The sequence below is a fragment of the Terrapene carolina genome, unplaced genomic scaffold (genome assembly GCF_002925995.2).
Source record: "Terrapene carolina triunguis isolate 2854851 unplaced genomic scaffold, T_m_triunguis-2.0 Scaffold95, whole genome shotgun sequence".
NCBI classification, from domain to species: Eukaryota; Metazoa; Chordata; order Testudines; family Emydidae; genus Terrapene; species Terrapene triunguis.
Window position 1 is genome coordinate 30,699,450 of NW_020664446.1, and position 13,557 is coordinate 30,713,006.

A 13,557-nucleotide genomic window follows, 5' to 3' on the forward strand; every position below is an offset into this window, starting at 1 on the left:
GCTGCTTTACTGCGTTATATCCAAATTCGTTTTATATTGGGTCGTGTTATATTGGGGTAGAGGTGTATTTCCAAAACTGTGAGACTAGTTGAACAATACCATACAAAGTTTTATCCATTGTATGCTGTAAAAAGACATTAATTCCACAGAAATTAGTGGAATATTTGTGAGAGACAGTCCCAGGAAGTTAGTAAGGAATCACTTCAAGAGCCAAGTAGTGTAAAGGAACTGCATATTTTGAAACACTTGTAACGGTTTGGCTGTCCCTGTTGTCTCCAATGTTTCAGTCTACATGCAAAAGTGATACTGTATAAGTTTGGCCTCAGCAGATTCTTACAATAGATACAGCAGAAACTTCACACAACACAGATCATATACAGTAACTCTTGTTCTGACAAGTGACCTTTCCTTGAAGTTAAATATAAGAACAGGAGCATTGTAGCAGTCTGTATTACACCTGACAATAGAAAACCATGTTTCCAAGAGTTCTCACTTCTGAACCCAGAAGTTTCAGCATGCTTTCCTTTCAAACTTGCATGAATATATAAATCGTTGGTGTTGATTAAATTAGGTTTGGTTGCTTAGTGTTATGGTCTTTACAAGCTTCATTTATCTTGGAGATCCGAACTCTCCCTGTGGATAGTTGTGGTTAAAAGTATGTTTTTACATATGTATTAAAGAATCAAGATTAATGTTCAATTTTAACTATAAATGGAGGGGGCGGGAGAAACAAGTCTAGCTGACTAGGATAATACACGATATTAGCCTTAGGGAAGTTTCTGGCTAACTTAGTCTTAGAACCTTATTTCACAAATGAAATCCTATTCCTGTGTTTGCAGCTGATTTGCTTTTATATTTTCCTATACCTCAAAAACAAAAGATTGTCAAGTACCTTGCCATACATGTGAAGATTAGCTTTGAATGGTGGTTGAATGGAAAAACCTTCCTAAAATCTTGGCTTGTCATAACTAAACTCTGGACAGATGGTGAAAATCTGAGAATCTGTAAACATTTTTTTTCAAAACCAGAATAGGGTCTTATAATGCTGCTATAGCGAAGATGCATTTGCTTTGTTAAAAAAAATAAAATAAATTAAAACATGGCTAGCACTTATGGAATAAAGGAAACGGCTTTGGGGATATTAGTCCATGCTAGTGGATGAGGGGTGGTGTGTGTCACCAGACTCCCTACTGTCTTCTAAAAATTTTGCTTGTGGCAGAATCTTATTTTTAGAGTCTGCTGGTTATTTCATTGTCTTGGTTTTTTGGGTTTATTTATTTATTTAAAACAAAGTAGCAGAAGCCCCATAACAAAAGGCCTTGCTAGATAGTAAAACACAGATTGTGCCATATCTCCTGCAATAATACACAGACAAGTAGGGGCTACCCAATGGATGTCATCCCCAAGAATAAATACAAATGGGTGTTTAGGCAGGGTAGCCTTCCTCTCAGGAGACAAACACATATTGCTACAGTGCCCTCTTCTCCAATCTCCAAGAATAAGCCTTGAACAGGGATAATTTGATGGGAATTATCTTCTCTCCCCAACTTCTCCTTCCGTATTAGCTGTACAGGGCAATGTATCTGGGTAATAGAATTGTTTCTTGGTAGAAACAACCAGTGCGATGGCAAGAAATTTGTTCGTCCTCTTCTCTCTCATTAGGCTTGTACACAAATGTGAGCATGGTAGGAACCCCTGCTTGAGAAAGGAATTATGAACTTGTGGAATTAGGTGGCTCAAGATGGGGACTAGTAATGGGATACAGCAAACCCTTTCACCTTAAAGTCATTTGCTCAAATCTGGCCCCTGTTATAGTGACACTCATTATGATGTGATGATGGTTTTGGTGCTCTTCGTGATTATAGGTTGCCTAGTGAACACTTTCACATCACAAACCACTATCACTGCAAAAAGGACACTATTCAGAATTGTTGCTGGATTTCAGCAATGTCTAAAGTATGTGTTGGCATCAAGATTGAAAGGGGACACTGCCAGCTAAAAAGTTAATTAAGGTATTTTCACAAAAAATCCCAGGAAAGAGCCACTATAATTAAAAGAGTTTAGAGGGAACCTATTTTTCATTTTCTTTTGTATATTCAAAAACACTTTATATATCGTTGTTTCTTCTGCTTAGTCAGTCAATTTACCCCCCCCCCCCCAGAATAATGGGGAAATCTGCACTACACTGGGAGGGGAGAAGAAATATTTTTAAAATAGGAAAATGTGATAGTAAAATCAAAGAAAGTAGCAGAATGACTTTGTTACAGGTATAATACCTGCCCCTACCTTTAACTCACTCCATGAAATTGATTAGATTTCTAGTTGTGTTCATTTGAAATACTTTCTTACCTCACTGGGGAAAATATGAAGCACTTTAATAAGCAAGCGTGGAGAAGCATAAGCTGCTGCTGTCTGTGCTATACCTGGTCAGTAAATAAGACACCAGTTTCTGGATTTTCAGTATAGCTTCCTTCAGTTGCACACCCCCAAATTGGGACCATAATGCAGGACCCATATTCTGAATAGTTATGAAGGATCCTGATAGTAAAATCCCTGAGAATGGTTCATATGCTGGTCCTGACAAGCCTTTATAAGGTGTGAGGCTGTGTCATATAAGAGTTCCTAAGAATAGGTAACCTTGTTGTGAGGTCATAAACATCTAAAATTTCAAACTTAATATATCATTAACAATCTATCTGTCCCTCTCAAGGTAACCCAAAACCTCCAGTAAAGGCCTGAAAAATCCATATGCTTGTAGAAACATTGTGTTGATGGGATTATCAGTTCTGGCAGAACATAAATTTACTTAAAAAAAAAAAAAAATTGTAGCCTGTGTGGTTGCAGAGAACCTTCCAAACGGTATGCACTGCTGACTTTCCAAGTCTGCATGTAGTTTCATTGCTGCTGCTCTTCACTTTCCCAAGCAGCAACAGTAGTAGAGTGGAATTGACAGACTGGGGTCAGGTTGATTGCCATTTAAGAGCCTGTGAGTATTGGTGAAAGTTATATTGACGTGATTCTTATTAGTTTCATCAATACCCCAAGCTTTAAAATAACAATGAAACTGACCTGAGTCTTGTCAGTTCCACTCTACTACTGTTGCTGCTTGGGAAAGTTAAACAGCAGTATAGGCAGGCACTCTAGTACTAAAATCTTACTAACGGAGACTGCTAAAGTTGTGGAAGAACACTACTGCATGGCACTAGCCTCAGGCAGTTGGTAAAAGGATAGAGCAGTGGAAGTACCTCCCTTCCCCCTCCCTCCCCCCAGTATAGCAGCAAGCAGGTGAAACTTCTCAGACACCTCGTAGTCAAAGACTGATATGAAAGATGAAACCCCTGAACAGGATCCAAGGCTAGAACCCTGATAGGAATTCCAGCAGCTGGAGCTGGGATTCTCACCAGGGTGTTGCCCATAGATCTTGCTGGTATATCTTTTGTATCAGTATCTGGCTACTAGGTGTTAATACATTTTTGAAGCCCTGGTCTAATGACTATTGTGCCATTTTGTTGCTTTTCTGTGTCACTTTTGCAACTTAATTGGTCATATATATGCTTCAGTTAGTTCTGAAGATGCGTTCTGAGATAGAAAGTGTATGTAAATGATGAAATTTGCATTGCATTTATAGTTCTAAGAAGGATCAGTTTTTCTTTGTCAGCTATATTGTAATAGATGGTAGCATTTTTGGGGTGTGTGAGTGTGTTTTGCATGTAAAGGAATCGCTTTATTTGTTTTAGAACTGGACATTGCTTATTAACGCTGAAGAGGTTTCAGATTGCCAGAGTTATGAGCCAGGCAACTACTCTTCTTATATATCCCTCAAAACACTACTACAAAGCCTTAAAACAAGTAACTTACATTTCTCTTCAGTAGATGTTTTGTGTGTTGGACAAGAAATACACTAAACTCTTTATACCTTCTGCTTTCCATTGTGAGATGTGTATCTGAAGTAATACTCCCTGTTTACTTTTGACTTCTTCTCACCCTCCAAAAGTCCCTCTCTTCATGTCTGTCTCTTTCCTTTCAAATTTAGGGCTTAATTCTGCAGCTCTTACCCATACAATAACTTCTTTTTAGAGGCCAGTAAAACTTCTTGTGAGTATGTCTTTGCAGGACTTGACCGTAAGGGCCTGTTTCATCTCTCATTAAGGCAAGGGGACAAATTATAGTTACTTAAATGGGAGCTGGCTCAGGTCCTAAAATAAGCTTCTTGAGACAGGGACCTTGCCTACTTATTTGATTGCAAAGCATCATGCTAGCTTGGGGATACACTTTGTATATACATGTCTACAATATACAAGTTATAGTTATACAAATATTTTAAATAAAGTTAAAGTTGTACAGTGGAATAGTAAAAAGTGAGGCTGCCTGTGCTTATGCATTGCAGCAGTCTTTAATTGTTATCCTTTTTTTTAACACATGATCCCTGTTTCGTTACATAAAATTGATGACTTTGTGCCTGACATAGTTGTGTTAAACTGTTTGATAGACAGCAACAGAATATGTTCTGTTATGACACAATATGCAAGCAGTGAAGTGAGGAGGCTTGCCTTATTCCATACATTTCTATTTCTCTCTGTCATTTATATTCCACAATCTCCCAACCTATGAAAAATGAAATTCCAAGCAGTTTCATGTACATGTCTCAGGATTACATTGAATGTGCAGACATCAATTTTGTGAAAACTTTCTTTTGCTGACACTGGTACATTAGACCATCATTTGTTTTTATCATCTGATGTACATATGTTAAATAGGACTTCTTAAAACTCTTTAACTTGTCCATATCAAATTTTCACCAGGACATGAAAGGCACATTTATGGCCTCAGGACTGTATTCCTGCCAAACTTAAGTTTCTATCCCCTTCGTGCTTTTTAGTCAGTTTAAAAAAAAAAAATGCTTGAAAATGGCTCAATTTATTTGGGTGAAACTTAGAGGAAGAAAAAAAGCATACTAAATTTCAGCAGTGTTTTTAAGACATGAATAACAGCCGTGTAACATTAAATATAGGCACTGCAATCGGTTATTTCTAGGCAGCATGCATAGTGGATGTATTTGTCCCTCAATATTTTAAGTTTTTAAAAGGCAACTGCTAAACACTTACTCTAAAATATATTTATTACTTGCCACATGTGCTGAGCCACATATCCTGCATTTTATTTTTTGCGGGAGGCCTGTGGATTCCTTTGGTTTTTGCTTGATACCCTTGTGTGACTACACATTTCTCTAAAATTATACCATTTTAGAAGCTTCTTAAGTTGCCATCTACTCCAAAAAGCAACAAAGAAGCACAGAAGGGAACGCATACAGTTCCAAAAACAAAGGACTTTAAAGATTGTCGGCTTATTTCCTCAGAATGTATTTATGGGGGGGGGGGGAAAGCAGAACGTATGAAACCTTTATTTTATTAACACTTGAACATCCTCCTTTCTTATTGATGCTTTTAAATAAGCCTTAAATCAGCGGTTGCAGAACAAGTGGAGATACCTGACAAGTTCAGGGAAATGAACAAGGACTTGACTTAAAAAGTTAAATGCTTTACTGTGATATAAACAATGTAAGTGCAAACACATAAAGGGAGCATGACTGTTCCTCTACCATTGAAATGCACATGTCTTTGGGGAAGAAGGTAGCAGCCACTACAGTTGCGCAAACAATTGCTTAGGGATGTCAAATGAAGGAAATGATTAAATTGTGGGTGAATTTGGCAGATGGACTGTGATTACATTAAAATTAAGATATCTGTAGAGGGAGGCCAGTTCCATTTATTTTTTTTTTATATATATATATATATATATATATATATAAATTCACTTTAGCATGTAATATTCTATTTTTTCAAAGCAGTTCAGAAATATCTTTGCTATTATTTCTATCTGTGTGACACTTAAGTTTAGTTCCCAGGCACTCCCTTTATCTCTGTTGCCTGCTCATACTCAAGGCTTCTTTTCTGAGAAAAACACAATATCCTCCTGTTCGGTTGAGAATTTCAGCTATAATCACAAGTGGTGATCTTGTTTCTGCGTTGTACCTGTGCATTTAAACAGTGAGCTGTTTTGGGGGAGAGTCCTATTGTACATTTATGGTGCTGTTATAGATAGGAGGTTGCCTCTCTGTAGCTGAGGTAGGGTGACCAGATCACTGACAGGAAATATCGGGACGCGGGGGGGAGCAAAAAAAACCAAAAACAAAAACAAAAAGCCGTTTTGCAGGTGCCGGGGGAATTAGCAGGCCCTGGCCGCGCCGTGGCCCCGCCCCCCTCAGGGCCCTGGGCACATGCGGCACGTCCCACCGCCCCGTGGGGAAAGAGCCGCTGGAGCTAGAGGCGCGGGGCTCCGGACCCCGGCAGCGGAGAGCGGCTCAGGGCCCCGCGAGTGGCCACGTAAAGTTTATCGGCTGGGGGGGGGGACCCCAGCCGGCTCCTCGCCCTGCCCTGTAGGGGGGTAGCATCCCCGCCCCGCGCCAGCATGTCTTGCCGGCCGCCGCAGGCCAGGTAAGGAGCCGAGTCCCCCCCTCGTCCTGGCTCCTCAGCTGAGTGGCATTCCTCCTCCCTCCCAGGCTTGCAGCTGTAATGCCAGCACAAGCCTGGAGGGAGGGGGTGGGTGGCTGGCTTCCAGTTCCTGGAGCTGGTGAGTACGGGCACCGGGTGGGCAAGGGGGGCTGGCAAGGGGGCTGCTCCCCCAGAAGGGCACCATTGACTTAATTGGGAGGAGGATAATGGGTTTGGAGGGGGAAGAGAGAGAATGTTTCCCCTTTGTTAAAGTTTTGCAGCTTGGAAAAAAAATATTATTCTCCTAGACCACGGGTCGGCAACCTTTCAGAAGTGGTGTGCCGAGTCTTCATTTATTCGCTCTAATTTAAGGTTTCGCATGCCAGTAATACATTTTAATGTTTTTAGAAGGTCTCTTTCTATAAGTCTATAATATATAACTAAACTATTGTATGTAAAATAAATAAGGTTTTTAAAATGTTTAAGAAGCTTCGTTTAAAATTAAATTAAAATGCAGAGCCCCCCGGACCGGTGACCAGGACCCAGGCAGCGTGAGTGCCACTGAAAATCAGCTCGCATGTCGCCTTTGGCACGTGTGCCGCAGGTTGCCTACCCCTGTCTTAGACCTTCCCGGTGAAAGACTTGTGTTCTTGAAGCTGTGAGATCAGGGGTTTAGTTCTGTATGTATAGGTGTTACATAGGCAGTAGACTCTCCCTAGTCAGGATTGGAATTGGGCTTTAGAATTTTGGGGGATGGGCCATGATAGTGGTTTCTTGTGTAGTGATATGACGAATTCTTGTTTTTTCCTGGAAGAGGAAGTGGTGTGACCAGGCTAAACCTTCTTTGAGTTTTTGGAGAAAGGCTGGTGTTGTCAGATGCTACCGGTGTGGTGCTCTGCTTTCTCCTATGTTGATATCACTCAGCTGCGTGCGTGTGTTCCCTTTGTGTGCTGCCCCAGCTCTGTGCAGATAGCTGACACAGCAGACCCGAAGAGAACCCCCAATAACCACAGAGTCTAGTAAGATGCAAAGTCACGTCGATTAGGTTTATTGCGACCTTGGACACAATTGCAGTTCCCTGTAGGTTTCTTAGCCTAACTCAGGGCATACTATGAGAAAGTGCCTCTTGGCAAGGACCCGGCTCAGTGATGGGATTTTCCACTGCCCCCGTGGCCGGACAAAGATATCCACTCAGGGATGCATTCTTATACACAGATACAAACAAGTTACACATCACTCCTGACGTATTGAGGTGCAGCCCCACTACGCAGCAAGGTACAACCCCTCTACGTAGTAAGATGCCGCCTCTCACCTTGTACATGTTGGTTCGATCAGAACAACTCTATCCATCATTTTACCCTTTTGCCCCTGTCATTGGGATGGGTCGGCCTGTTCCTTGTTGTGTGTGGAATGTACAAGTATGTGAATGTTCTGATATCTGGTGTCCAGTACCTTTTAGGTATGTCTTTTTGCAGCATCAGCCCTTTCCTTGCCAGCTTCTGTGAGCAGGGCCTGCTTCTGGCTCACAGCTTAACTTTGCTTTATGTTAGCAAAGTCTTGACCATTACTTTACTTTAGTTCAGGCCTTAGGCCTCATACCAGGCCTCTGATACCAAGATTTATATCTCAGGGCCTCCTCTTACTACAGGCTGGCAGCTGGAGGGACAGATAGGGTTAAATGACAGACTTTTTGAGGATGTGGAAGATTGGAGTTGTTTTGGATCCTCATCTTGACAAGCTAATGTAGGCGAGCTTCATATTTTATTGTAATTTATGATGAGTATTTTTAGTGATTTACTCAGTCGTTTTTTTTTTTGTTTTTAAGAGCAGAAGGAACTATTTATTATCTAGTCTGCATATCACCTCTGTAGTACAGACCATTGATTTTCACCCAATAATTCCTGAATTATACTCAATGTCTAGATGAACTAAAGTATATCTTTTTAGAAAGGCTTCTAATCTTGATTTAAAGACTCTAAGTGGTGATGGAGTGTTTATCACATCCCTTGGCAAAGAGAGCCATTGATGTGCTCCACAATTAGAAAGAATTTTTATTAGTAAATCACGCACTTCCATTCTTAAAAAAATACTGTAGGAAAGTTTCATAAAGAAACTACTTATTCTTACAAAGTCCAATCTTTTTGCCTTAAATGTTGCCATCATGATGACTCAGCTAACAGTGAGGTAAAGTATTATTCAGAAGACCTCATGTTTTACAGTACTTGTTGTGCTGTTACTCCTTTGTTTGACAAAAGTACCTCAAAAATTCTATTGGTTTGATGCTTACACATCTGGCTACTCAGCTAGGGGAAGAATGAGAATGATGACAAAACTGGCATCCAAAAGAAAGGCAGAACTTGACATAATGGATTATAAATCTGCATTTCAAGCAAAAATTTTAATGTAGAATATTAGGGTTATTTCTATTGGAGTCTTGTCCAAATGCACTTGTGTAATAGCACTTCTCCATATCACTGTTGGGATATAAAGTGTTACTGAAGTTCAAAGGTATTTCTGTCCTGAAATAGAGAATTTCCATCCTGTTCTGAGATGAGCAACTAGTTGATCATGATTATAACTTTGTGAATTCCCTTTTAATTCTCTGCAGGTTTATAAAAAGAAGTGGATAAAATGTAACTTTTGTAATGAAAGATTTTTTTTTACTCCATTTTGGATTTGATCAATGTTCTGGTTTATTCTCAATTAGAAATTCTTTCAGAATGAGTAAACTTTTATTACTAAAAACCATAATTGCCGCTCTATTGGTCTATATCTTGTCAGTCCCCAAGCAACCAACTCCCCGCAAATTGTCAAGTATGCAGGACGGTTTGATGGGATTATGTTAATGGTGTTAGCCAATCAAATTCTGCAAGTATAATCATTCAGCATTTTTTTTCATCTGTGTAGGCTTGATCGTCTCTTCATTTTACTGGACACTGGTACCACACCGGTAACAAGAAAAGCAGCTGCACAGCAACTTGGGGAGGTGGTGAAACTCCATCCCCATGAACTGAATAATCTCTTATCTAAAGTAAGCATTTGTTTCTTAAGATAACATCAAAGCCTTGGCAAATAGAGAATTGAAATGAGAATAAAACTAGATTTGTTTTTTTGATACTACAAGGAAGCCTTATTTAGCAGTCTCCTGTTTTTAGGAGACCACCTAAAAGAATCCCCTAAATATATTGAATACTATTCTGCTTCACTCTTAATTAGAAGACCACTTCCATTAAACAGCTAATTTATCAGCCTTTGGGACGGTCACTTCAGACTGGTTTCACTATGTATTCTAGATATGATTAATTCCTAATTTGTTCAACATGTGCTGTAATCTGGAAAGATAAATTTAACTCTTTTCAGTTTCCCGCTGTTGCCTCATTAGTTCAAAACTTTGTTGAGCTACGTGTTGCAGGATTAAAAGTGATTAGTAGCAGGGTGGCGACTAGATGATTTTAAAGGACTGGAAATGAAATTGAGATTTTCATTACTTCTAGATTTTAATCTGGCCAAATCCAGTTTAAAAACAAAACAGAACCACCAAAAGTAATATTTGTCAGACAGTAGTGGCAACAGAATGATCTCATCTCTGTTCTTATTGAGTAGGTATTTATACCACTATTGATGCTATCATAAGAGTGGCCAGAGTCATGAATATTATGCCACTTTTACCAAAAGAGAGTGCTCTGAGAAAATAGTCTAGATTTTAAAAAGAAGTAAGTTGAATTAGAATGATAGGACACACAACTTTGTGTTTGAGTTTGTTGTATCAGATTATTAATGGTGTTTCTTGTTGAGCAGCATAAATGCTATTGATAATAAAGCAATGTGTATTCTCACGGGTTCTTCCATGTCCCAGCTGTCTTTTAAATGGAGCCTTTTGACCCATTGCATTTAAAATGTTCTTGTACGGCACCCAGAGCACTGGATGGCTGCTGAACTCATGAAATTAAAATTTATTTAAAGGTTTAGATAACAATTCATTTTCAAATCTTTCTTTAAAGGTGTTAATATACTTAAGGAGTACAAATTGGGATACTCGCATTGCTGCTGGCCAGGCTGTTGAAGCAATAGTGAAAAATGTATCTGAGTGGAAGCCAACTCCAAGACCAAAACAAGGTGCTTTTAAGTGAACTATGTACAGTATATGCATCCGAAGAAGTGGGTTGTAGCCCACGAAAGCTTATGCTCTAATAAATTTGTTAGTCTCTAAGGTGCCACAAGTACTCCTGTTCTTTTTATGTACAGTTGATAACCACTCTAATGTACGCTTACTCTAGTATAAAACTTGTCAGACAATCTTTCCCAATCTGCTTTACAAGCCCAGTCCGCATGCTGCATACGTAGAATCCATACTCAACCTCTTAATGGGGTTTGGCTTTATTAACAAAGAATACAACATAAGGTTCCACCAAATCTTCTAGACCCCAGAAAACACCCTCCCTTCTCTTTTATAAAACAGGTGGGATAATAAAGCGCCTACCTTAGTGAAAAAGCAGAATTCCATTAATCCTTAAAGCTTTACTGTCAGAGTTAGGTGTTTTGAAGCCTATTGCAAACACTTCCCCCTCTGCCTCCCCACTTTGCACTCTTACACCACTGAACATGTCTCCCTACTAGAAGATGGAGTCATGTGATATTATTGTGTTGCTTTGCCCAGATATTTCCGGAACATCTCCAGTTATTTTTCTATAAAAGCCCTGTAAGGCTAAAACTACTAAGAACAAGGTCTGTATGTATTGTGTCTCTAATTTTGGAGTTAGTGAAGCCATTTGATCCTACTGATGTTTGGTGGCCCAGTGTATGTTGCTGTATTATCCTGGTTCTGTTACCTGAATGCTAAATAAAATTATTGGACAAGTCAGTTCTCCCTTCTGTCTTTTAGGTATGTACACACAAAACGCTTGTGCTTTTGTAAAAGTGAAGAAAATAGGCTGTACTAATTTTGATTTGGGTACATAGACTTCCTAATAAAGCACATTAGGCTGTAAATGAGCAAGATTTTGTATATTTCAATTAGGGAAGCAAATAATTGGTCTACCTTTTAGACCTTGGGTAGGTCCACATTTATGTTTGAAGTACATAAATCCTGATATGCTCACAGATTATCAGTCCCGTGAGCCTGCAAATCAGTTTGTGTACAAAGTAGGCATGTAAATGCACAGCTACCTAAGATCTGAAAATCAAGCATAAGCATCTTCATCAAGGCAACATATGTAGACAGATATTTTTATTGACTCAGATGGATTGTGGTATGTAGATTCTTCCCTCCACGAGGCCTTTAAACTCGCAAATTAAAATGCATGCATTTCTTAGTTTTCTGAGAAACTCTTCCTTCTTTCCCACCTTTCCCCCTGCTTCTCAAGTGAAAGAGCATTGGTATTGACTGTTTCCTTAAGTTGTATTTTTAATTTCTATCTAGAATCTGATTCAGAAAATCCTATGGACGATTCATGTGCCAGTGATCGTCTGCGTTTTGATAGATTTGATATCTGTCGACTGTTAAAACATGGAGCATCTCTTCTTGGATCTGCTGGTGCAGAGTTCGAGGTCCAAGATGACAAATCAGGTATGTGTTCTGTTTGATTTATATCTGTATATAGATGGATTTCCCTGTGTGTACGTACACACCATATTGTAGGTTGTGACAATCGAGGATCTTCCATACTGCTAGGAAGTAGGTGTGGGGAACTTGCTAAATCATAACTGTCTTTTGGTTTGAATTCTCTCTCTAGGGTAGAGGAATGAATTATTACTACACGGCTCTGCTTGGAAAAATAGTTTCTGCACTAAAGTAGTGGGATTGATTTTAGTCATTGTCCCAGCAGAGCTATGATAAATGCAGGGGAAAAAAATGAAATAAGGTTTTGTAGTTGAGTTCAAAGGGAAAATGACTGACAGGAGAAGAAAAAACTAAGGTTTCTCCAGCAACAATATTTCAGCCACATTGTGCATGTACAGGCTTTCTATTTTTAGCCTAAATCTATTGTAATATCTCTTTGCATTTCCTGTATGTGTTGTAAGTACTTACTTTTTCCTGCCTTTTTATAAAATCATGATTTGGACAGCTCAACCTTAATGTTGGATAGCACAGTTTGGGGGTTCTCAAATGTTTTCATAGGATGGACTGCATTTTAACAGAACTTGTGAATGAGGTCTTGCAGACCTCTCATGTAATATTCCTATGACAACCGCAGCATTTGATTATATGGAAAAACAATATCAGGAAAGCTCTGTTTTAGTTTTGTTAGTGAAGAATAGGAGCAGGAAATAACTGAGAGGAGCCAGCACCATATGACTAGCCAGCTGTCCAGCAAGTGCTCCGTGGACTTTCATGATCCAGAGACTGGTGGTGGTAGTAAACATGTTATGGTAGTATCCAAAGGCACCAATTGGGATTGAGGCCCTACTGTGCTAGTTGTTATGCAGATAAGAGACAATCCTTGCCCCAGACAGCTTCAGTCTAAATGGCACAAAACAGACAAATTAGGAGATAGGGATTTAACATCTGAGAAAATAAATACATTGAAGAAACAGTTCTGCTTTGCTAGGTTCATGTGACTTTTTTGGGGGGTTCTTCTTTAAATTGGAGGTAGTAGTAGGATGAGGAATGGGGAAGTTAATAAGAGTAAGGGGAAAGAGGCCAGTACATCACTACTCATTACTTGCCTGACCATGGTCTGCATCTTGGGTTTGGTAGACATCATAAAAGAGGTGAGTCTTGAGGAGGGATTTGAAGGAGGATAGGGTCTTGGCTGCACATTATATTAGCGAGTTTTTCTTGAGTATTAGGGATGGCATGAGAATACATGATGCTTAAGGAAGGAAGCTGACTGGTGCACAAAAAAAGCTGGGAGTTGACAGAGTGAAGCTGGGAGTTGGTGTCATGATACATTACTAGATCAGCTAGGCAGGGAAAGGCAATGTTGTGAATAATTTCTCATTAAAACAGACTTTTGTCTTTACCTTTGAAAACAAAGGACAGAACTAATGGAGGGACTCTAAGGGTATTTCTACACAGCAAAGAAAAACCCACCGCTAGCACTGTGCCAGGCAAGTTGGGCTTGCA

General features: G+C 39.5%; 1 protein-coding gene across 2 annotated transcripts in view; it reads left to right on the forward strand.

The window, feature by feature from the left end:
- Nucleotides 1-9,421: 9,421 nt before the first annotated feature.
- BTAF1 (B-TFIID TATA-box binding protein associated factor 1) overlaps nt 9,422-13,557 on the forward strand; it is a 104,197-nt gene continuing 100,061 nt past the window's right edge. For both annotated transcript variants that reach the window (XM_026651001.2, XM_026651002.2), the window contains exons 1-3: nt 9,422-9,522; nt 10,493-10,607; nt 11,911-12,057. In XM_026651001.2, the coding sequence (XP_026506786.1) occupies nt 11,931-12,057 (127 nt within the window). In that variant the 5' untranslated portion in view covers nt 9,422-9,522; nt 10,493-10,607; nt 11,911-11,930. The remainder of the gene's footprint in view (nt 9,523-10,492; nt 10,608-11,910; nt 12,058-13,557) is intronic.